This window comes from Lemur catta, chromosome 13 (genome assembly GCF_020740605.2).
Source record: "Lemur catta isolate mLemCat1 chromosome 13, mLemCat1.pri, whole genome shotgun sequence".
In the NCBI taxonomy this organism is placed as follows: Eukaryota; Metazoa; Chordata; class Mammalia; order Primates; family Lemuridae; genus Lemur; species Lemur catta.
The window spans coordinates 38,194,799-38,220,694 of NC_059140.1; the positions used below are offsets into that span (position 1 = coordinate 38,194,799).

General features: G+C 39.5%; 1 protein-coding gene across 1 annotated transcript; it reads left to right on the top strand.

The window, feature by feature from the left end:
* The first annotated feature begins 1,770 nt into the window (after positions 1–1,770).
* Positions 1,771–25,896, top strand: EDNRB (endothelin receptor type B). The gene is made up of 8 exons (XM_045566915.1): positions 1,771–2,269; positions 3,066–3,603; positions 18,643–18,755; positions 18,891–19,095; positions 20,473–20,622; positions 21,014–21,147; positions 21,735–21,843; positions 23,313–25,896. The coding sequence occupies exons 2-8, from the start codon at positions 3,118–3,120 to the stop codon at positions 23,445–23,447; spliced, it is 1,332 nt and encodes a 443-aa protein (XP_045422871.1). The 5' UTR covers positions 1,771–2,269; positions 3,066–3,117; the 3' UTR covers positions 23,448–25,896.

Genomic DNA, 25,896 nt, shown 5'->3' on the forward strand with positions numbered 1-25,896 from the left:
AGATCTGTTCAGACTCTGCAATTAATTTAATCAAAAGTACAGTCTCTGTTACCAGATAGACATGAATTCAAATCCTAGCTCCAAAGCCTGGTCCCACAACTAACTGGCCACGTGACCTTGAATGAATTGCTGAGACTCAGTTTCACTACCTATAAAATCATAAAAATTAGTACCGAGCTGGAAGGCTGCAGGGAGGGAGTAAATGAGGTCCTGTGAATAAGGCACCTAAGGGGGGTAGTGAGCCCTATAAGAAGTAGCCCATGCTGTGTTTTAAATTCCAAATGAGAAATGTATATGTTTACTTGAAAATTAATTGGCTTTGTTCTTGGGCCCTATGACCAGAGTTACTAAAATATAATTAAGCAACTTAAAATGTAATTATCAATCTATAAAAAATAGTTCTTGAGCTCAGCTTGTGGCAGGTATTGTGATGGTACAGAAAGAACACAAAATTCAGTCCCTTGACCTGAGAAAGAAAGTAATTCATATGAAATCAATAGTGAACCATAAAAGTCTCCATGTGATCAAGTGCTCAGTTGTGGTTAACAGCCTAAAAGTGCTATGGGAAAAGGGAAGAGATAGACCTTAGCGAGGGCTAGAACAGACATCTAGGACTCAGTGGAGGAAATATGAATGGAGATGGTGATGAAGATGAGAGGGCGACTGGGGAGGCAGAAAAGTCACCCCGCAGGAGCCCTATGCAGGGAAGAAAGTTTGTGTAAGAAGTGCAGGTTCAAAGCTGGGTGGAGCCACCTGAGCAAAATACTCATACTCCAAGTGCACCCATGTAATTCCTTACACATAGCACTGTATATTGTTACTTGGCTCAGCCATGAAGCAATTGAATGTTGACCTCATTTTAGGAGACAGGGAGGATAAACATTGTGTTCAAAATAGCCAGACATGCAATTAGCACCCACAACCCTAGACCATATTTCTCATTCTTTTAGCCTTATTCCTTAACGATGTTCTTAACCATATTTCACACTTAAAGTTCGCCTTTTTAAACAGAAATTGAGTTTCTACTTCCACTATCCCAGAAAGCATTGTTTAGGAGCCAAAAAATCCAAGATTCTTGCCCCATCTATGCCATTAACTAGCCGTGAAGCCAAGAATGAGCCGCCTAGTCTCTAGGCAAAACCCTTCCACGGAATGGTTCCTTCTGGGTCTGCAGTTTCACAGATCCAGCAGGGATTTCACTGACTGAGAAACAGCAAAATAGTATCCAGTGCCTCTCACAGCCTGAATTCCTGACTTTTCTTTCATATGACATTGGGCAAAACAGACAGTCACTGTTATTTCCCTCTATGCCATAAAAATGGAGCTCAAGAATGGGTAGAAAGAATTTATTTTATTGCTCTGCCTGGTCAACAAATATCATGTTGAATTTTCACGGCGGCTTTCTGATTATTTTCATGTCTCCTATAACAGCATCACATCCGTCACAGGTACAGAATCAAAATCCCTGAGATTGTCTGCCAATGCCACTCCAGGACATAGCAGGAAGAGAGAAGAGCTGCGCTGGGGAAAACGAGGACCTTCAGCCCTCTCTCCAGGCAGGGAGAAGGCCTGGGAAGAAAACAGCGAAAACATCTGAGCGCTACCGTGCTGGTGCCGACGACGTGGGCTTGCAATGAAAACTTCAGAACAAAACAAAAATAGAGCAAAGAGCAGCGCCCCCAAACCAACCAGGTCTTCGGTATCACGGCAGGACATTTCTCTGAATGAGAAGTCGCAGTGGGCATTAAAAGTTCAGGTTAAGATGTTTAATACAGAGCCTTGTTCAAGTCTGGAGCCTCAGAGCGTCACCTGGTGCGTGGTAACTTGCCCTTGATTTAGGCTCGTCCTTTGAAGGACTGAGAACCACAAGAAATGACCAGCCCCTCGGGACGCGTCTCTGGCCGAGGACTGCCCTCGCGGGCGGGCAGCTCCTGCTGACGCTGTCCAGGCATCGCCCGGGGGGAAAGGTTGCAGCGCGGTCGGAGGGCGCGGGAGGAGTCTGGCGGTGATTGATGGGGAAGGGACGAATGAATAAAAGTGCTTGTCTGGGGACAGCAGAGACCCCGAGCAAGCTGGGGAAGCTACAGCGTCTGGCATTCTCAGAGGGTTTCGTCAGAGCCAGACCTGCCTGCAGCTGAAGGGAGGCGTGCTCTGCTCCCAGAGCAGGCTGCCACCAAGCTGTGCGCCGAGCGCGCCTCTGTCCCCGCTCCGCGTCCCGGGAAGAAGGGCCCCGCTCGCCGCTCTGCACCTGGTGCGTCGGATCCAAGAGGTAAACATTCCGACTGGCTGTTCAGTTAAAATCATTGATGAAACTTGTCCTGGGGCTTCAGCTTGGCTTACTAGTTTGGGATTTCTTTCTTTTTTTAAAATAAAAATAAAACGTATAGATACAGCAAATTAAAATGAGGTTGGGGTAAAGCAGAGCGTGTGAGTGTTTGAAGCCACTTGGAGGGGACGGAAGCTTCCAAATTAATGCTGATACTCTCCCAATCGGATTGACTTGAGAAGTCTCAGGAGTTTCCAAGTCCTCCCGCTCAATCCTGGGCGCGCTGGGGGAACCGCAATGCAGCCAGCCAGGGACTAGCGGCTTTCACCCGCTGGGAGGAGTCTTGGGGGACAGACGCGAGGTATCGGGGTGCCCCTGCAGAGTAAAATGCAGAGATTGACACTTGCCGGTGGGCGCTAGGTGCCTTGATTACGCAGTCCCCACACGCCTTTAGCTAAAACTTGCATTTCTTCCCGTTCACCCAAGAGTTCAGAGCTTTGGCTTGGCCACCCATCATTCCCTCCCTGGCACACCCCTTCCAGAATGCCCCGCCCAACTGTGAGTGATTTACCCCTCCGCGGGACTCGGGGGACGGAAAACCCAGGAGAGGAGATCTGGAAGGAGTCTCCACGGGCGCAGGAGGGTGACGCTTGCAGAAATTCCCCACGGGCGCGCAAACTGGAGTTACTTTTGCGCTCGGATAGCAGCGACGCGGTTGAGCTCTGCGCTAGAGTTTGCAGAGGTGTGGCTGGGCTGGCTGACCCAAGTCTCCTGTCTTCATTCCCCTCCTGGTCTCCAGGCTCTGAAAACTGCAGAGTAGCCACCGGACGCCCACCGGAGCTGGCAGCAGCATGCAGCCGCCGCTAAGCCTGTTCGGACGCGCCCTGGTGGCGCTGGTTCTTGCCTGCGGCGTGGCCGGGGTCTGGGGAGAGGAGAGAGGATTCCCGCCCGCAGGAGCCACTCCGCGGCTTCTGGAATCCGCAGAGATAATGATGCCACCCACTAAGACCTCCTGGCCCGGGAGTTCCAACAACAGCCGGCCGCGCTCATTGGCACCTGCGGAGGTTCCTAAAGGAGGGAAGAACGCGGGAGTTCCGCCGCGCACCCTCTCCCCTCCCCCATGCCAAAACCCCATCGAGATCAAGGAGACTTTCAAATACATCAACACGGTCGTGTCCTGCCTCGTGTTCGTGCTGGGCATCATCGGGAACTCCACACTGCTGAGAATCATCTACAAGAACAAGTGCATGCGAAACGGCCCCAATATCTTGATCGCCAGCCTGGCTCTGGGAGACCTGCTGCACATTGTCATTGACATCCCCATCAATGTCTACAAGGTAAAGGGCGCCTGCTAATGTCATAGCGGGCTTACAGAAGGGGGCCTGGCTGGAGAGGAAGAAGTGAAAGAGCTTTCAGAGGGAGCTTCCTCAAGAAGATCCATCCCCTCCTAAAAGTCAGTAATCATTGCAACTGGTTTCCATTCTGGTCTTCAGTAGCCCTTTGCTCTAAGCCTAGGAAAAGGGTAGTCCCCAGACCAGCAGCATTAGCGTCTCTTGGGAATTAGTTGGAAATGAAGATTTTTCTGACCTCACCCCAGACCTGTTGAATCAGAAATTCTGGAGTGGACCACAGTAATTTGTATTTTAATAAGCCCTCTATGTGATTATATGAACTGTAAAGTTTGGAAACTGCTAGTCCTAAAGGATTTACTCCCTAAGTCCAGCTAACTGGGTACACCCTCTACTCAAAAGTGTGTGGTCCATGCAATGGCAGCATTGACATTACCCGAGAGTTTGTTAGGAATGCAAGTCTACCCCAGACTTCCTAAATCAGAATCTGCTGCTTCAAATGTCCAGCTGATTCACATGCACACTAACTTTGGGAAGCATTGTTGTGGAGGACCCTGAAATTAGGGGGGCTGGAGTAGGTTTTTAGGAAACAAATGGCCTGGAAGAAAGAGATCCAGTCTAGTGAGTAAGGGGAAAGCACAGTTCACCTGCTGTGAGTGGCTGTAGCTGCTCTTTATTGAATGCCTAGAATGGGCCAAGCACTGGGTTGGATGTGTGACTTCCTTTACTCCTTCCAGCAACCCACAAGTGGATACTAACCCCATTGTTCAGACCACTAATAGGATGCTCAAGGCCAATGAGTAAGAGGTAGAGCTGGGGCTCAGGCCCAAACCTGTCAGATACTGAAGTGCAAGCTGGGTGATGGCACCCCACCTGTTACTTTGTGGACAAGACCAAGGAGCGTTCAAAGTCTGTAATGGTTTCAGTAGTTAACATTACTGTGTAATTACCACAGGCATGAGAGGTAACAGGCACAAACAGCCAGGGCCTATTTGATTCCAGGTTTCTTTGGAACTCTGGACACATCCAAACATCTCTGGGCCTCAGTTTCTTAACTCCGCAATAAGGCTGCTAGTGCGGACCTACAGGGGTTTTGTGGTGTTAAGAAAAGCAGCCTCAGTGAAACAGTTGGAACATTTAAAGGGCTATGCAAATATTTAAAACTCTACTTTGTCACCATCAGCAGCAATAGATAGTCACACATAAAACACAACTAAAGTGCAAGGAAGTGGAAACATGCTTTGTGGATTTGCCCGCAGCCAGCTCCGGCCTCTACAAGGGGAATAAATGGCATGTGGAGTTGGGAAAGGTGGTAGGGGATGCTTTGACCTTTTGGCAGGAGCCCTTACCATAAGGCATGCCTGTAAATTTCCCTTCATGAATCTCTGGAAATCCTGACCCAATAGCCATATTTTAAGAAAATTCCAGATGTCTCAGAGGTTTAAAAATGAGATTTGGATTAGGATCCAGTTTTCCCTAGAAGGAAACACTCCCAGAAATGGGGGATAAATTGAAGAAATCCTGAAATCCTGGGTGGCAGTTGGTTCTGATGAACTCTGAGGGTTTGCTTGGAGAAGCAGGGGCTGAAAATGGGTCTCTTAAGTGCAGTCACAGCTCCATTAGGGACAGAAGGGAATATTTTCCTTCTTCGGGAGTCCTACAGACTAAGTGCTACCATTCTAATTTAGCAGAGGAATTTCAATTCAATTCTTCAAAACTGAATGGAGACATTTTTAAGGACAAGGTGTTGTGAAAATTTTTAAAATAAGTGAAACAAGATCTCTCTCAAAAGGAGGATTACAATCTAGTTTTGCTAGGTTTGCACAGAATTTGGGGAAAGTTCTGTTTAGGTAAGTGCCAGGAAATCCCATGCATCTAGCCCAGTTAGAAACCTTCCTAAATCAGCTAGTAGCTGAAATGCTGTGTGGAAGGTGAGGTTGAGGAATTTTTTTTTTTTTTTTTTTTTTTTGGTGTGTTGCCTCCAAGCTAGATGTAAATCAGCACTTCCAGGACCATCTTACTTTCTCTGACTGGTTAAATGAGTATTTTCAGTAAACCAGAGACTGTCTCATTCCCCAGGGACATTCAGGTTTCCCTTCATTTCAAACTCCTTTCTTATTTCCCTAGGAAGTTACATCCTTTTCCCTGAAGCCATCTAGTCATAACAGACTGTGTTTTTGCTTCTGAAATAAACTAATGAGTCATTATAAATCTGACCATCTAGTGGTCTATATTAGCCATAAACAAATCCTTCCCATAGAATTAGATCTCCTTGCTAGATTTGCCATCATTGAATCCTACCTTGTGGCCTTTGGCTTAACTTGGGGCACAATGTAATAATAATGGCTGCCATTTATGATGCACTAGACACTTGATTTATTGCTTTAAATCACTGCAGCAACCTGTGGAGGAGGTATGCTTTCATCCATGTTTTAGATATAGAGAAACTACATGTCTGGGAAGCAAAGAAGTAGCTTGTCCAAAGTCACACCACTAGGAAGTGATAAAACTAGGGCTCGAGCCCAGGCCATCTGGCCCCAGACCCTGCAATCCTCCCTAACCATCTGCACGGAGCAGACTCAGGCACAGCCTGTCCCCCAACCTTGAGTATTGTCAGGACCTCATTTGAGGGCGTTGGCGGAAGTATGTGACATATTACCACACAGTAGGATACTTGGTAAACATTTTCAGGAATTAATTTGCATCATCTGAGGATTTCTATTCCTTGAAATCCCCTTCAGATAGTCTGTATTGTACAATATCAATAATATCAGTGGATATTATTTTAAAGACTTTGTCAAAATGCCTAATCCAGAACTAGTTAAAGTTCATTTATTCTCCTAAATAATTGTGGCACCATAGTTAGTTTTTTTAAAAAATGCATTTAGAATTTCAGAGTCCCCATATATTATAATTCATTTAAAAAAAGGTAATATAAGTGAAGTATGAAGGCTTTTTAAATGTACCCTAAAGTGATAGACTTGAATCTCTAAACCAGTGATTCTGAGGTTTTTTGGGTTTTTTTTGGAGGGGCGGGAGTAAGGTGTTACAATTCTCTTTGAGAATTCAATATACACAATTTCTGGGGGTTCATAGAATCCCCCAATCCTTCTGTTGGTACACTAAGGGCCTAGAGGTCCAGCAATGTCAATGTGAATCTATTATGTTAATCTAGAGCTCAATAAATATAGAGCTCAGCAAAGCTGACAAATCACAAAATGTCATGCTCTTGCTGCAAGCCACAATCTGGGCTGCAGAATGGGTGGGATTTCACAATAAGATGCTGCCTAGACCCCCTAACTTTCAGGTAGAGTTAGACCACCCTCCAGGTGTCCTGTGTCGGGGGAAATTTTGTGATGAAGGCCAGGGAGATCTCTGAAAACACTTAGCAAATTGAGGCTGCTGAAGAACTTCAAATTCTCATTCAAACATGGAAAATCGTAAACCATGTTTATTCTCTCATCAGCACACGACAGGGGCTGTGTCTAAATGACACAACACCATCCAGGTGAAAAATGAAAAATTCAATCATCCAAAGGGGCTATTTAAAGATATGTATGTATATATGTATATGTATAAATATATAAATAAAAACATTAAATGATACAAGAATGTATAGATACACAAATAGATAAGTATCATTTGACACAGGCCCTGGCACATAGTAAGCAAACAATAAATGTTATTAGAATGTGTGTACGTGTGTGTGTGCATGTGGATAAGAATTCATGTTTTGAGTAGTCTTTGTTTTTCAGCTTTTGTTATTACAAACATGACTATACATCTATTTATATACTGGAACCAAAAGTGAGTGTTTAAATATCTGATGTTAGGGCAAATCAATCTCTCTTCTTAATCACAAGCTGCTTATTGTGTCCTTCCTGTGTAAATTAAAATAAATGGGATAATATAGACATTTGTTCTTATGAGAGCCTGGTATCTGACTCCTAAGTTGTAGAAGAACAGATGTCAAAGCTGTGAAGAAAGCAAAAGAGCTGGGTATACTGGTAGATGCTAGGAGGGTTTTTATATTGTTGTTTGGTTGGTTAGTTGATTTGGCTTTTTTTGGTTTATCAGTGATATATAACAAGATTGGGCTGCAGGCTGGGGAGAAGTTAAAAATTCTTGAGCAAATAATGAGTTTTTAAATTATTTCTGGATTTTACTGAATAATTTCAATCTCTTGTGCTCCATTTACATGAATAATTGAGTTAAGATAGTCAACTCTCAAATATAGCTTCTTTTATATATCCAGACATTGAATTTAAAAACAAATCTGCTTGTGAACTGATAAGACAGGTGTCCACGTTAACTAGACATTAACTAGTTTGATAAGGATTCAAATGTCATCAGTTGTCCAATGGTGGCGGAGAGCTAGAGATTAGGCTGGTGACCCATTGGAGTGCTTTTAGATGATTTTGCTGTTAAGATCTTGTAGGTTATGAGAAGCAAAGAGGCTGCCTTCATAGTTCTGAAAGGCCAAACTGCTGATCTTTAACGTTTAACTAGTTAAGGTAGGGTACATACAACATTAAAACGCTGGCATGTCAAAATGTGGAATTGCTTCACTGAACCCACAAATGAGTTTTGAATGAAGTGACCTTGGCAGGTAATCAGACATTCTCTCCTTGTGAACAAATTCACCTTTCTCACTATCTTATCTTAGACTACTGCTTAGAAATTAACAAGTTTGTGTATAATTAACTAGTTTCACAGTTAAAAGTTGATGGGGCACTATCAAGTTTAGCTCTTGAAGTTGTAATTTTCTGGTGAGTAAACTGAACTGTGTATGTGTATAGCAATACAAGAAGGTACCATAGGTAGAGAAGTCTGATTTCTCTCACTTTAATAACACCATTCTCCTTTCTAGTCAAGTGTAACTGAGATACTTTAATAGTATTTAAAGATATTTTACTAGCAAAAGCATTTTGGACTGAAAATAAAACATATATGCTTTTGAAATTTATTTATGTAAAACAAAAAAAATTTGTTTAAGAAGCATCAACTATGCACATGTAAAGTATTAGCTTTTAAAAAGTGTTGCTAAAGAGTGAGACTATTAGCTCTGAATGGTCTGGAATCAATTAACAAATAAAACAGATACCCTGACACCCATCTACTATCAATACCAGACAAATGCTTATGGATAAATGATGCTATGCATGAGACATAAGGGCAGTGGACTTTTTCTACTCATATTTTTACAAATGTCCAAATGGAAAAGAAGGGGAAAGCTTGATCCCCTCTGTATGCGGGTATTGGTCATAACCAAATAACAGGTCAATAGCAGAATTCAGATAACCCAGAAGCTCAAGACTTCATATTCTCAATTCACTGCTTCACATGTTGGCCATAGATTCCTATGACAAAATGGTGGGCAAATGCTTGGCCTTGGGCACTGAAAGTTCTTCTAGGTCAACTCTATGGTTCTTCTTGTGTTTGCCTGCGATCTACCGCTTGGTCACTTCATAAATCCAAGCCCCTAAAAACATCAAGGTAATGTTCTCTTTTAATATGGTAAGATTTATCTACCAAAGGCTTTGCTGTTTTTTCTGTGCTCACTTAAAATGAGTTGTTCAAGATGGAAGATATTTCCATAGTTGTACCAGAGGATACATAGCCAAGACCCTGTTGTCTCAAGGCCAGGGAGCCATGTTCTTCATTTCACAAAGAAAACCATATAAGGTTGTCTCTGTGTGGCTACTATGCTATAGTTGATTATTTTTAGAGAAACATGCCAAATGCTAATAAATGATTAAGTGCTTTAAAGGGCGTTGACAGATAAAGCCTGAGCTGAAATAAGATTCAAGATGTAATTTATGATGTGAAACATTCTCTTTCAGGATTGTGCAAAGTTAAGAAGAGGTTTGGTTGTGTTTGGGAGATAGCTGAGTGTGGTGTATCAGTATACCTTAGCCAACAACTTCTCTAATTTTAGACTTTTTAAATGTCCAGTGCTTTTATTTTAGAGAGCTATTTCTCTTTCCCTTTAGATCCTTTGTTGAAAATATAAAGGAAAAAGAAAATAGCCAAAATGTGGTTATAGAAGTGAGGGAGGGAGAAGGGGCAGGGAGAGAGAGAGACAGAGAGAGAGAATCATGCTTGAGTCAGAAATTTATTAGCAAAGAAGAATTTCTCAAGGAATTATCCCTCCTTGAGGCTCAAAACCACATTCATGCCTCCTGACCTGCGTCTTCTCTCCACTCTCTCTTCTTCAGTTTCTTTGTGATTTTCAGAAAGGAGGAAACCTATCCTCAGGATGTTTATACTGTCTTCTTCCCCCTCACTCAGTGTTTTCAAACTATTTTAAAGGCCTTTCAGATTCCATAGTAGCCAGATATTTTCTGATCATAGCTTGTCAGTGTCCCGTAAGATATTCCACAGACAGAATTAGGTTTGAGAATAACATGAAATTATTTAATAAGGTTTGTTGAATCCATTCAGTTTGAGAGTTTCCTTCTGAGCCGGGAGACCATCAGGTTCTCATTGTTCAGTTGATTCAGGTACCATGTGATCATAGAAGATCCAGCTTAAATAAGTGGATCTAAAATAGCCTACGTTTTGTGAATGGCATTTGTTATTTCTCTTTGTTGGATCTTTTCAAAATATGTAAGGTATCAATGAAAGTTTTAGAGCACAAATGATGGATAAAGTTCAGACTATAGAAAAGCATCTTTAGTGGCCTATTACAGACTTAGAAATAAATTTTGTTGTATTATTGGTAGAAAAATATATTTGGGGTAGACTCCAATTTCTCCTAAGAAATATTTTCAAAAATTGTTTTCTATCTTTTTGTTTCTGTTAGAGATTTTGTTTCAAGAACTTTGATTCGTCATCATGGAGCCATTATTTCTATTTCAGCAAATCGTAGGAGTCCTTCCAGAGCAGGGAAACCTCCACTGCTTTGTGGGTGCCTGTGAAACAAATTCCCAGTTGTGCCTCTGCCCTGCACAACTCCAGGGGGCACCGCACTGGGCACATTGTGATCTATCTAAATGGCACCCCTGAGGGATAAGCTGACATTGTTTCTGATCCACATATTTCTATCCTACATAGCCTAATCTTTAAATGATTAAGTGCATTTTGATGGAAGCAAGGTGGGGGTTGTAATTTGTATTTGTCCCTGAGGGCATGGGTACAATGTATGTCAAGAAAAAAATTTCTAGCTGGGCGTGGTGGCTCACGCCTGTAATCCTAGCACTCTGGGAGGCCGAGGCAGAAGGCTGACTTGAGCTCAAGAGTTCCACACCAGCCTGAGCAAGAGTGAGACCCTGTCTGCACTAAAAAAATAGAAAAATTAGCCAGGTGTTGTGGCACACTCCTGTAGTCCCAGCTACTCGGGAGGCTGAGGCAAGAGGATGGCTTGAGCTGAGGAGTTGGAGGTTATATTGAGCTACTATGATGCCTCTGCACTCTAGCTAGGGTGACAGAGTAAGACTCTGTCTCAAAAAGAAAAAAATGTTTATGCACTTGACCAGCATATTGACTTCAAATTCAAAGCTAAATTTGAATTCTTTCTCTATGTATGCATACAAAAAGAAAGAGCATTTGGACATAGAAATCCTTGAATTATTAAGGTGCCCTAACTTACTAAAATGCCAGTTCAAACCCAGAACAACTCTTATCTGCTACAGGAAACAGATAAACACAGAAGAATACACTCTTTCCCCAAGTTGTGAAATGCAATCATTCCACTTTATCTCTCTTTTGACTCTTATGCTGAAAACATTTCTATAATGCCAGTCATTTGAAAGAAGTGTTCACAGTTCATCATGAGATGGGACAGACTGCAGTCTGGCAAAGTGACCCTGGTCGTCCTCTTTAATGCGTTGCTCATCCACCCTCTAAAATGATCATCTCTTACAATGTCCTTTTGTGTACTACATCCACCTCCACCAAATTTACAATTCTCCCAGCAACTGAAGTTCCTCATAGGATCTCATTATATAGTGAGAAACAGTAGGTTCTGTTTTATATCACTCATTTCCTTGACAAGTTTGAATAGGAGAGAGAAAATGGAAGAGGAATTTTTGTTTTTCACCTTTTCTGGCCTGCTTGGAAGGGCAGAACTCTGACAAAAGTATACAACCGAACTTCAGGCCTCAGTTCTAGAGTCCCTAGCTCTATGTGTCAAGAAGATCTGACCATCTGGAGTTTAAAACATAAAAAGTAAATACACAGCCATCTCAATTCTCTAAAGAATATATTTAGATATGAGAACTGGAAGCTCATGATAACTGTTTTATAGTCAATTTCTGCCTTATGATCAAATTCATTTGTTCATTCATTCATTGTTGTTCAACAGCATTTAATGAGTGACCCCTGTGTGCGAGGCACTATGTGCCACATTATAAATGTTGTAGAATATTCCGAAGCAAATAAACAGTTAAAGCTCAGTGTATACTAGTAATTTAAAAAATAGGAAAAGAAAATGGTATGCATGATTAATGAGGCGAGTGAACATTTGCTTGTGCAAGATGGTTAACTTTGGCATTTCCTGATTTTATGGGGCTTGATTCCTTTTGGCATTAACAGGGGTGTCTATTAACAGGTTTTATTTTCCATTGAATTTCTCACGTATGTGATTTTCACTTAAAAAGAGAAATGAAAAATGTAAAGCCCCCAGTTGGAGAGATTCTGTGCCCTCAACAAAAGTATATTTATTTCCCATTTATGCTATTTATCCTTTTAGAAATTTTTTGAAAACTACATAATATAAAAATAATTTTACAATGTAATATAAAAATAATTTATTTGGATTCTCTGGCCTTTTTTCTTTCTCAAACAGCTGTGAAATCATGGCCATCCTTGAGTAGAAGCCTTATAACCAGTAGGGTAATGTTTTTTTTCAATCTAGTGTTTATTTATTTATTTGTGTTTATCATCCAAAACAAATGTGCTAGGGAAGCAGTAAAGGCCTTAGGGGAAAATGGGTCAGCACAAACATAGGCTATCATTTTGTCAAATGAACACCACGTTGCCGGTAGGACCTAACACTTGCAAAAGCTATTCAGTTAGTTAAGACATCATCATGTGAAAACCAGTGTCAGTTATGGGAGTATTTTCCAATTGGCTCATATTTGATAAATGTTAGGTAATGTATATTTGAACTTAATTTTAAACAGAACCTAAAATTTTAATTTATGTGGAAGGGACATAGAGTCAATATTGAACTCTGACATCTTTTTTTTTGCCATCAGAGAAACTTCTTTCATTACATGTTGAATTTGTCTTCAGTATTCAGACCTTGCCCTTAAGCTATCTAATTTAGTGGGGTAAAGTCCAAAGAAAAAACTAAAAATAGGGAATAAGGAATGTGTTATTGCTGAGTTTAAAGTTAGAGTTGCTTCCTCTTATGATAAAGTGAATAAATTTCCTCTGCAAAGGGGAAAGCAATATTGTTGGATGTTGTTATTTTTGCCAAAGAATGGTGAAAAAACAAACTTCTAGGAATCGTAAAAATCTGTAAGAATATTCTCTCACCAATTAAAGATAGCATCTTGGTTGAGAGTGATTTTTTTTTTTTTTTTTTTTGCAAAACTTCATAGCTTTTCCCCACCCAGGACTTTTTTTGCATTAAACAAAAGGTTGTTGCCTTTGCATTTTAAATAAGCTAAAAGCAGTAACTTGGCCAAAGACTCTCTTGCTAGAGACCATTAGACGACAGAGATGAGCATCGGTGGGCATGCTTTCTGTCACAGAGCATCAGGCTTTGCTGTGTCTCCACAAAGCCTTCTGATCAGAGAGGCAGAGGTTGAGCTTTTTTAGAGTAAGAGCATTTACAGTCCTGACAAAGTCGTCCTCACTACAGAATAATGGGAACAGTGCATACTCCTCCCCCATCTTCTGTGGCCGCTCAGAACTAGTAGCATCCAGTTATGAATTGAAAACATGAAATACTAAAAGCTGATGAAGGTTAATGCTCCCTTTTTCTCTGTAGTTCCTCTCCCTTTGGAAGGGTAGATTAGAAATTTGTATCTCGCAGTTATGATTAGGTTTCAGACTATCTCTCTGTTGAACTTGAAGAAGATTTTTACAATTTTCAGTTTGTGTTTCCCTGTCCTCTGTGATAGCTTGGGTCAGAGGTTGGGCTGCAGGCCTCCCAGCGGTATGAAGAGCAATAATCCAATTTCCAGGCTAAGCCAAAAAAAAATAGTAATCTCAAAACAGGGCCTGCATTCAGTACAGGGCTCATTTTCGTCAGCCAGGCTTCTTTCCCTTCAGTGGACACTCATTCATCTTGATTCTTCTGATGGCTGTACCTACATGATACCAATGTTAACATATTTGGAAATAACTTGAGACAGAATAAAACATTCAAAAATATCTAAATGTTTGGACATTATATGAGTCAAATAACTAGGTGGATTAGTCAGGGTTCTCCAGAGAAACAGAACCAGTAGAATGGATGGACAGATAGATGGAGAGATTTATTATGAAAACTTGGGTCATGAGATTATGGAGGTTGAGATCTGCCATCTGCAGGTTGCAAACCCAGAAAAAACAGTGGTGTCATTCAGTCCAAATCCAAAGGCCTGGAAACAGAGAAGTGGATGGTGTCAATCCCAGTCCCAGAGCCATAGAAGATGAGATGAGATGTCCAGGCCAAGGCAGGCAGGCAGGAAGCAAAAGGAGCAAATTCCTCCTGCCTCTACCTTCTGTTCTCTTCGGGCCCTCAGTGATGGGATGGTGCCCACCCACTTGGGGAAGGCAGTCTGTGTTACTGAGTTCACAGATGCAAATGCTAATCTCTTCCAGAAACATCCTCACAGACATACCCAGAAATAAATAATGTCTAATTGGGCACGCTATGGCCAGTCATGTTAACACATAAAGTGAACCATCACACTCGGTGAGTAGAAGAAAATTTCACTTTGCGTCTAGATATTTTACCATTATTTAACACACGGCTATAGGTTTAAAAAAATTAATATTTGATTTAATCCTAATTCTTTTTTGTAAGATCAGCTTCTTGGAAACACTCTCTGGCAGGTATCATAGTAGTTACAAGCGTAGACTCTGGAGTCAAGCCATCTGGGTGCAAATGTGGATGAGTTATTAATACTTACTTAAGTGAGTGACCAAGGACAAGTATATTAATTATCTAATGAAGAGTAACAAATTATTTACAATTTAGTGGCTTAAAAAAGTAAACATTTATTATCTCACACTGTGTCTGTGGGTCAAGAATTTAGCGGTGTCTCAGGCGGGTGGTTCTGGCTCAGGGTCTCTCATGAGGGTGCACTCAGGATACTGGCTAGGGCTGCAGTCATCTTAAGGTTGGCCTAGGGCGGGAGGGTCCTGTCGTTCACAGATCTGGCAGATTAGTATTTGTTTCAGGAGGCCTCAGCTCCTTGCCATATTGGCCTCTCCACAGAGGTGCTTAAGTGTCATCATGACATGGCAGCTGGCCTCCCTGAGAATAAGTGACCCGAGAGAGCGAGGAGGAAGCCGTCACGCCTCTTATGAACTGCTCTGAACAACACACATCGTCCCTTTTGCCACATTCTATTCATTAGGAGCAAATCACTAAGTCCAGCCTGTCAGGTTTGGAAATCTCGTTCTGTGTTCTTGGTCCTTGGTGCGCTCTTGGGTGAGGAATGGCCAGACACACCAAAGTAAGACAAGCATGAGGTGAAATTTATCGGGGTGGAGCAAGATAGGACTATAGAGCAAGAGCAAGATACAGGTTTACAGAGCAAGATATATACGGCACTGATGATGACTGGACCCCTTGTCATGGCAACAGAGGCCTTGGTTATGGTCTGGGTCTTGTTTTATAGTGTCCGGATAGGGACCTCCCAGTGGTTCAGACTTCATCATGGAACCACTTTGATGGAGAGTTGGGAGTTACATGACCTGAGTCTTACTGTGCATGCGGATCTCCCATAAGCCTCTGTAAAAGCCCATTTGGGGTGGTGAACTGTAAGGTAGACTTAAGCTCATGATGTGATAATTAGCCTTAGGCTGTCCTAAGTCACTTTCCAGACCCTATTGTACCTATGCCGCTTGGCCCATAGGCTAGAGAGTCCTCTGCATTCTTTTGCAGTTGGCAGGCTAAGTTCCCATTAATAGATTGGTAGGGCCTTCCCTCCTCCTGCAAGTATGGCAGTGACTCAGGACAGGATTAAGGTGGGGCAGCACCAAAATGGGGGCCTGGGGCCGCCATGTCCTTCCTCCCAGGTGGGGCAATTGCTAAAGGCAGCACCAAGGCAAGGCACCCACTTTTATCCCTGGGAGACCCAGAATCCCTTGCTATCTACCTAACAAACCCACATTCATGGGGAGGGAAATTAGGCTTCACCTTTTGAAGGGAGGAGTAATCAATATCAGAATATTGTCTCAATTAATTAATAACAAGCTCAGTCTAGCAGAATCCTTGTAACTGGTTGGAAACTTTATATTCTCATGCTTCCAAGGGCAACTGGCATTTCTTTTAAAGCAACTTGAGTTCAAAGCTGGTTCAAACCTGTGGTGCCCTAAGTCTCCCGAACCTCAGTAAATGGCTTGACCATTCACATGGTAAACCTCTGTGATGTTCCTGATTCCTCATATCTTATGTCCCACCCCCTAGTAAGTCCTGCTAGTTAGGTCTACCTTCAAAATATATATGGCCTATGACCCATTCTCTCAGCCCCAGGGCAACACAGCGCTTCCTTTCTTGACCTCACATTCTATTATGCGCTGAGTAGCAAGAGTGACCTTTTTAAAAACATAAGTAAGATCATGCCATTTCCCTGCTCAAAACCTTGCAATGAATTCCCTCAAAAAAAGCATACAAACTCTTCTCTCTGCAACTCCATCTCCTATGCTCTTGGCCTGGGTCACTCCTCTCCGGCGTTAATAGCCATGTAGCTATAGCACCAGGCTTATTTTGACCTCCGGGCACTTGCATTTTCTCTTGCTTCTGCCTAGAACACTCTTTGCTTGGTTTCCTCTCTTATTTCAGTCCAATCCCTACTCAAATGTTGTCTCTTCAGAGAGTCCTTGCTCAAATCCCATTCTCACTCCATTAATATGACAACCTCTCTGTGACACCGTATTAAGCGTATGTGATATTTTTTTATCTGCCTCCCTCACTAGACTCTGTAAACTCCATGAGACCAGGGAGTTTGCTTTGTTCACTAGTATGTACCCTATACTCAGGATGGTATCTGACACATAGTGAATATTCAATAAATATTTGTTGAATGAATGAATGAACAAGAAGAGTTATGAGTCAATTGATTTACCCAAAGTCACAAGATTGAGGCTAGTTTGGTTCACAGATATATTTTGTTAATAAGGTGTTATCTGAAAGTGTTTTTTTTTTTTTTTTTAAATATCAACTAGTTGACAACTTTTGTAAACTATGAGGTTTTGTATATAAATTCCAATTTCTGGCTTCTTTTGAAAAATCAAGAGATTTTTGTATTTGGGGTCACTTAGCAACAATTGATTTTTATCAGCAGCTGTTTCTTTCAGAAAGGGTTTACCCTAGACCCCACTTCTCCCTATTGTCTTCCTGACACCAGTGACTTTTTACATCTGGCTCCCTCCACTCCTCTGTGTTACCTGCCTGGCCCTGAAGGCTTTCAGAACCCTACATTAGGCATATATATGGCAAGTCTGCCAACATTTGTCCCAATATGTGTAATTTTTGCTATGTAATTTAGAAATGAAATTGGTCCTGTGTTGACTCTCCAAGCCATGTTCATAATAAGAGACACATCTTAGCCTTTTGGTGTCATTCTAGTTACAGAACAATCAACACAGCTTGGCAAACTCAGTAGAGTCTTCACTACTACAGACAGGACAGAAAGATTCAATTGTATTTCAAAATAGTTTTCACTTTTGGAAGGTTTTGTTTTAGACGTTTTATAAAACCCATAGATTTGAAATACTTTTCTTTATTTTCAAAACCTCATGAAAATTTGATCCAGATGTTTACCTAAAGTGATTCATTTACCAGTGCAGGATGCACCCAGTTGTTCTAAAAAAGAAAATAACCATATTTAATAATAGATGGTTATCCAGTCTGCAGTCAGATAAAGAGAAATATATATATATAAATAAAATAGCAAGAATTATGTCTTTTTGCTCATTGGATAGCCAGTGCCTGTTATATTTTAGAGGCTGTGGGTGAAGTACTATTACTATTAAGCATCTGCTATGTGTCAGGCACTGTTCTAGGCAGCTGTGGAGCTCATATTCTGTCTTATACTCTATGGAGCCAGACAGAAAAAATTAAACAAACAAATAAGTAAATGTTATAATATATGCAATAGGAGTTCATAAATGCTATTAATAAAAAGGAAATAGAAAGTAAGGGAGTTGGAGATGCCTGGCCAGTTACTGTGTTTAATAATGTGATCAGGGTAGGTCGTGTTGAAAAGCTGAGATTTTAGCAAGACCTGCAGGAAGTAAGGAAGTTAACTAAATGAATCTGTGAAGAAAGAGCCTCCCAAGATAATGAAAGACCTAGAGCAAAAGCCCCAAAGCAGGAATGTGCCTGATATGTTCAAGGAACAGGGTGGCTACTCCAGCGGAATTACTGTTCAGTTAAGTACAATGACCACAGTAAAGAACAAGTATATAAATGCACACACTGCTTTTCAAGAGTACTACTTCATAGGGGTAGTCTGGTGTCCTCAGCTGAGGAATATTTATTTATCCAATTTTAATTAACCTATATTTTGATTTGTCCATGACCTAAGCATTTGAGACTCTACGACAGTATGCAAGTTCAATTTTCTAAGAGGAATTTAAGTGACTAGCCCCAGTTGGCCCCTCAGAGGAGTTGCTAACTCTAAGCTACTGTATATGCATGATGAATTCTTACAAGCTGGCTGCATTTTCGTTACTCCCAACACATTCTCCTGTCTCATGTATCGAACACTGATGCTTTTCAAAGAAGCAGTCCATGAGAAAAAGAGTAAGAACTGGAATAGATCTTATTCTGCATGTCAGTTACTCCCCACTAAGTAATGCAGTTCAGAGGGCGTCTTGTGAAACCCCCTGACAGAGCTTCCTGTCTCCCCAATGCAGCTGCTAGCGGAGGACTGGCCGTTTGGAGCTGAGATGTGTAAGCTGGTGCCTTTCATACAGAAGGCCTCCGTGGGCATCACTGTGCTGAGTCTCTGTGCTCTAAGTATTGACAGGTAGGAGCTTATATTTAAGCCAGGTATATTCTGAACACTATACTACTGATTGCCATGTTCCTTAGAAAATATATTATGTAATTCAATAAAACCAAGCCATGCCAACTTGGAAAACAATCCTATTTTCATCTTCAGATATCGAGCCGTTGCTTCTTGGAGTCGAATTAAAGGAATTGGGGTTCCAAAATGGACAGCAGTAGAAATTGTTTTAATTTGGGTGGTCTCTGTGGTTCTGGCTGTCCCTGAAGCCATAGGTTTTGATCTGATTACGACTGAATACAAAGGAAGTTATCTGCGAATCTGTTTGCTTCATCCCACCCAGAAGACAGCCTTCATGCAGGTAAATTTTACTTTTTCTTTTTCATTTCTGCTTTTGCTTAATAAATATTTAGCTATTTTCCCCCTGTTCCCCACTACTTGGGAAGCCGTTGATTTATGACTGTCCTTGGCATAAACAAAAAGTACAGGTCCCAGGACTGTGGGGTTAACAGTGACCAATGTCCCAAGCTGTCAGAAACTAGGTCACTACTTCTCCAAAAAACCCCTGGATCTCAGGGACACACATGAAAGAACTGATGTGAATTTATAGCTTTCCTACCCAAAGCCCCACAAGGACTGACAACTACTACATATTCTGTGTAAGACAACCCAGCAATCGTCAGGACTTGATGGTCCAGGGAATGCTCAAATAGAAGTCACCCTGATGTGCATGGATCCTGAATGGCAGGCCTGCGCTCTCTGTGTCTTTGATGATAAAGAGAAACCTGTCATGGCAAAGAAGTCTTTATCTTGGGCCATTTATTAAAGAACATTTGATCATAAACTAGGAAAAGAATGATGATGGGGTGGTCTCCAAAAGATAGATCCTAAGTGTGAAAAGCTCTCCCCAACATAATGGGTTAAGAGAAGTTAATGCAAAAGGGTGTGCTCTATCACCAAGGATTATTTTCCATTATATATATGAAAGACTACATAAAACTTCATGAACTGTGTATTCCATGGTAAGTAAATAAATAAAGGGCACGAATGTGAAATTGAGAATGAGATTGCTGTTTCTTTGTTTCTTTTTAGTAAAATGGAAAAAAAAGTGCTTCATAGGTTACATAAATTCTTCTCCAACACAGACATATCTGGAGCAAAAAAAAAAAAAAGAAGGATAACAGAACAGAAAAAGAATAAGAGAAAATGCATAAGTCATAAACTGCTTTGACTTTTTAATTGAGAAGTTAGATTTATATAATATAATACATTGCTGAGTTAAATGGTTAAACTAGACCTTTTTATGTCTGTTTTTCCCATTAAATAAACTTGCTAAAAACTGGAAACTTCACTTAAACACTAGGATATCTTTACATAGTCAGATGTCATGTTTCACACAAAGAATACAAATAAATAAGAACTTGCTTATGTGAAGATAAAACACAGAATTACCAAATATTTCAAATTTTGCCCAGCTGCTTAAATTTTTATGTATAATTATAGTGCACTGCCTTAAAGAATTGAAATACTTTTTGGGAAAAGTTTCTTTCATTGAATATAAGTATTTAATTATTTGTTTAGTAGATATGACCTGAGATAGTCCATATGGTATTTATAAAATGGACCTTCTTTAGACAATAATTGTTCCTTAAATCAATATTTTTTTAGGTTTAACATTTGATATATAAGATTTTCTTACAGAGGAGTATTAATCATAAAAATTCTCTCTTCTCTATAGTTTTACAAGACAGCTAAAGATTGGTGGCTATTTAGTTTCTATTTCTGCTTGCCATTGGCCATCACTGCATTGTTTTATACCCTGATGACTTGTGAAATGTTGAGAAAGAAAAGTGGCATGCAGATTGCTTTAAATGATCACTTAAAGCAGGTAAGAGAATAAAAATATTTGACGACTCATGTTTATAATTACAATTATGAATGTGAAAATTGTTACAATGAAAATAAACTAAAGTTATTATATATCAGCACCTATTTCCTTTTTCTTGCCTCTGATAGTTTTGGATATACAAAGAATATTTTTATATTCTCTGTTTAGAGATAGTCTATATAATCGAAAAGGATCGAGAGAGAACCATTACTTTTTAAAGATGAACCTGTAGTCATTTTAGTTCTAATCCACCTTGACTAGTCAACTTAAAGCCCAGTGCCCTGAGTTTTTACAAATGCCACTGACTTTTTGTCAACACTATTAAATATTCTGCTTTGGAAGAGAGTAGAACGAGCCATCTTTTAAGGGTCTGACTATGGTTTTATTTCAGAGACGGGAAGTGGCCAAAACCGTATTTTGCCTCGTCCTTGTCTTCGCCCTCTGTTGGCTTCCCCTTCACCTCAGCAGGATTTTGAAGCTCACACTTTATGATCAGCACGATCCCAATAGATGTGAACTTTTGAGGTAAGAAAGGCGAAATAGAAACCATTTGCAAACAGAAGCCATTCAAAGTGTTTCCACGGATCGTTCACAGGCAGAGACAGTACCATTTTTCTAACCCTTAGGGAGCTATTAAGACTCTCAGTTTTTCCCTTCAGTCCTATTTTAAAGAGAGGAGTGGGGCGAGGGGGTGGGGTGGGTGCAGAGAACACTGAGAACAGAGAGTCAGAGTTGTCGAAATGACGAAATGACGAGTGGCAGGACTCAAAATCCCAGGTCTGATACTCTTTTGTATGTTGTAAATTCCTCCTTTTCATCCAGCCTCTGCACTTCTAAATGAGATTTTATTTTAAAAAGGAGAGATGCGCTTGGAGGGGAGGAGGAGCACAGGGGGAAGGCAGTGGAGATGACAGAGACAGAGAATGAGAGAGACAGAGACAGATGGAGACAAGATCATTATTAGCAAAGACCAGGGATACATTTAAAACCATTACATATGGGTAATCTTGTTCTTCACAAAAACACAAAAGTCTGCAATGAATACATGCTCAGATCAGCATATTTTTCACAGACACATTCTGTTTTGTTTTTTTTTTTTTTGTTTTTTGCAGCTTTTTGTTGGTATTGGACTACATTGGCATCAACATGGCCTCCCTGAATTCCTGCATCAATCCGATCGCTCTGTACTTGGTGAGCAAAAGATTCAAAAACTGTTTTAAGGTAAGAGAGTATTCCAAAATTTAAAAAAACTGCCTGTAATTTGGCATCAAATATAACCCTTCACAGTTATTACTATATCTATCCAGAGAGATCTAGTAAATGGTTTTATAGTTTTTCCTTCCATTACAACATGGATAATTTTTTTAAGATACGACATTTGCTTATAAATCACTATAGTCAATTTTTGCCTATAAATCCTTGGTCAGCCACTCCCTGCTGACTCAGCCAATCAGTTATACTCATGGAATTGCTCTGAAAGTTAATGTATATGACATGCATTGATGGCTGGCAGATGTCACATAAGAAAATAAGAGCTAAACATGAATTAAATGCACTGTTCCCTTGTTTTTGGTAGATTTTGAACTACTTGGTCACATTTTAATTGTAACTAAATTATTCCCTTTTTCACATGGACTATGAGAATATCAAGTCAAACAGAATTTAATTTAGGTTTTACATCTTTCTACCTACTTTGTATAGCAGAGATGTAGTGCTTGATGTGGAATATGTATAATTATTCCTCATTTGGCTGTTTGCATTTTACCATCTACCTATTCATTTACTTCTTCAACAATCTAACATGAAATAAAATACCCCCTCCTCTTATAATAAAATGATCCATTTGTCCCTAGTATTTCACTATTGGAAAGCCAAGAACTTAGCTTCCTGTAAACACTAAGACAGTTTATAAAATTCTTTGCCCACTCATAACTCAAATTTTAGAGCTGGAAGAAAACTTTCATCAAGATTAACACCTTCTTTTTATAGAACACCTTCATTTTATACAACAGAAAATAGTGGATCTCCCATTTTCTTAAACATATAGTTTCATAGAAAATAAACAGAATGAACAAAGGATTTTTTTTAAATCCAAGAAAAAAATTGGATGAATAAAGCTGAGATGCTTTTGTATACTTTGTAACCTTTTTGTGTAACAGTATTGCAAAGACATGAGAATAACATGTGACTGAAAAAAATAGCAAAGTAATGTTAAACGCATTGATACGGAAAGATGTTTACAACACTGTCAAGTGAAAAAAAGCAGGTTATGGAGTATACAGGTATATGTAGTACAATCTCATTAAAATACATTATACCAACAATCACAAATACATGCACATATACAATCATGTATGGGGTAAAATTTCTATTTGCGTGGGGGAAAAAGTCTTGAATTATATATGTATCAAATATTAAGAGTATTAAGTAATCAAAAGTAAATACCAAGAATTAAGAGGAGCTTTCTCATAGTGGGGAATCTTTATTACACAGTTTTTTTCTTCATTGTATTTTTTAGTTAAAAAATTAAGCGACTAATGTAATTATGTCTTTTTAAGGAGAAAAAGAAAAGAGCATGGAAACAGGGCCCAAGAACTCTCAATGCAGAGAAAGTCAGTACCCTAGAGAATAGAAAAAGTTGTGAAATGTGATTGATGTAAACATATAATGAGTTACTTTGTTTTGTGCAGTCATGCTTATGCTGCTGGTGCCAGTCATTTGAAGAAAAACAGTCCTTGGAAGAAAAGCAGTCGTGCTTGAAGTTCAAAGCTAATGATCACGGATATGACAACTTCCGTTCCAGTAATAAATACAGCTCATCCTGAAAAAAGGAATATTCACTCAACTTCATTTTCTTTATTTTGGACAGAAGTCATTAAAACAAAATGAAATATTTGCTAAAACAAATGAGAAACTATAACTTTGCACAAAACAATGTAAAAATGTAAAAGTAATTATTTTAACTCTCATAGTTACAACATTTTATGAGCTGTCCACAGCATGAGAAGAAAAGCAGTGGGAATTCAGAGGCCCTCATTCATTGTAAAAGCACTTAATTTTTTACAGTTAGCACTTCAGAGCAGCTCTTAATAACTTCCAGTATATTTTGTACACCACTTAGGTTTAAAATTGAGCTCACTCAGAAATCAGTGTGAATCTGATACAGAGGAAGAATTTGTCACTGTAAAACAGAATTTTTAAATGAAGTTGAAATTACTCAATTTGAAATTTTAAGAATGCTCTGAAACAATTTTTTAATTAATAAGGTCACACCATTGATGGAACCATAATTGAATACAAAATGTGAAAACAGTTTAGCTGGTGTATATTTTTGGACATTAGAAACATTTAAATGATCAGGAAGGTGTATCAGAAGCAAGATCGAGGGTAAGGTATAGAAAATCATTACATTCTTTACATCCAGATAAGATCGAGTGTCACAAAGAGAAGGAGAGAGAAGGTTTGAAATGCTATCCCAAAAGACTTCTTTGAAATCTTCTATTCACATATTTCTGCAAAGAAAATATTACCTGCATTTGTTTCAGGATGAGGAAAATTTTCTTTTTTTTTTCCACTATTATAGTTTAAACTCTGTTTAGTTTATTCATCTGTAAATACTCTGCTACATACACTACATGTAGATGATTAAACAAAGGGCAGGCCCTTGTGTTCAAAGCTTTATGGTGGAGAGATGCCAGGGACCTCATAACGGACAGAATGTGAATTGCCTGGTGCAGAGTCCACATGGCAAAGGAGCAGGCAGCATCCATTCCCACCCGTGCTGTAGTTAAAGTGGTCTCTACCATATGTATAATAGTATAGTTAAAATTCTATTTTTAAAAAAAAACCACACAAATTAGTCAAGTTAACAGCTACTTGTAAAGCGTATTACTAATTTTTATATTATTTTTGTAAATAACCAATAGAAAAGTATTCTTGACATGGTGTTTTTCTATCATTTAGAGGCAAAACTGCTTTTTGAGACTGGTAAGAACCTCTTAACTTTGTGCATTCTTGCCGAAGTTTTTAATCTCCTTAGCAGGGTACCTTAGGTTAACTTGGGATGAGATGTGTGTGAAAGTATGTACGAGAGAAAATGGAAGAAAGAGGAAATGAGGTGGGGTGGGAGGAAACCCATGGGGCCAGATTCCCATTCTCAGCCTGACGTTCGTCATTGCCCCGTCACATCAATGAAAAAGGTCCTGATTCTGTTCCAGAAAAACACAGTGCAATGTTCTCAGAGTGACTTTAGAAATAAATTGAGCCCAAGAGCTTTAACTCTGTCTTAAAATATAACAGAACTTCTACGTTTTTTTTTTTTCTTTTTGTAAGCCAAGTCACATGTTGGAAACAAGCTAGCAATGTTGTTTTCTGCCAGCATCTAATGTCATGATACAGTAAACCAAAACCCAACAATGTGGCCAGAAAGAAAGCACAATAATTAACTCACATGCCTTGGGGATTCTATTTATAATACAAATCATCCACAAACTTGTTTATTAATTTCTTACTGATCACTTTTTCAGATGCCTGTCACCATAGAAGACATCTCAGACTTTCAATTTTAAATTAACTTTGGGTCACTAATATTTTCATGGTTTGTTAATGTATTTTTTATTTCTATTTAAATTTTAGGTCAATTTTATTACCGTGTACTGAGTTTTTACATCCTAATACTCATTCCTTCTCCGTATCAGTATCATGATCTGTAATCATCTTGCCAAATTTTGGAACTGTACACAAAGAGTATACATGCACTATTTATAATGCAATTTCATTCTTTATCTTTTTTTAAAAAAAAAGATTTGATTCAAAATTTTAACATACTGAGAAAGGTTGATAAGAAACAATCATAATTATTTTATATGACTAAAACAGAGATAGGAAAAGGTGCTACTGTTAAGGCAGATTTCCTGTTATTAAGAACTATTTAATAAAGCAACAGAGAAAAACAGTGTTCACATGGATATTACAGCTTAAAAGATTTATAAGTGATTTTAACCTATTTTTATCCTTTATTAACCACAGCTAATATGAGTGTATGTTCAAACATCTTTAAGTATTGGCAGCTTACATACGAGCCAAAGGAATACAGTTTATAGCAAAACATAAGTATGCTGTAGCTAACTTTATAAAATTGTAATATAACTGTGTAAAATAATTATATATTTTGTTTTTCTGTGGTCACTTAAAGTGGCTATAGTTGTTGATTCCTTATAAACAGAACCAATAAAAATTTAAATTGCTTTAATAAAAAGATGAGCTTCGTTTTCA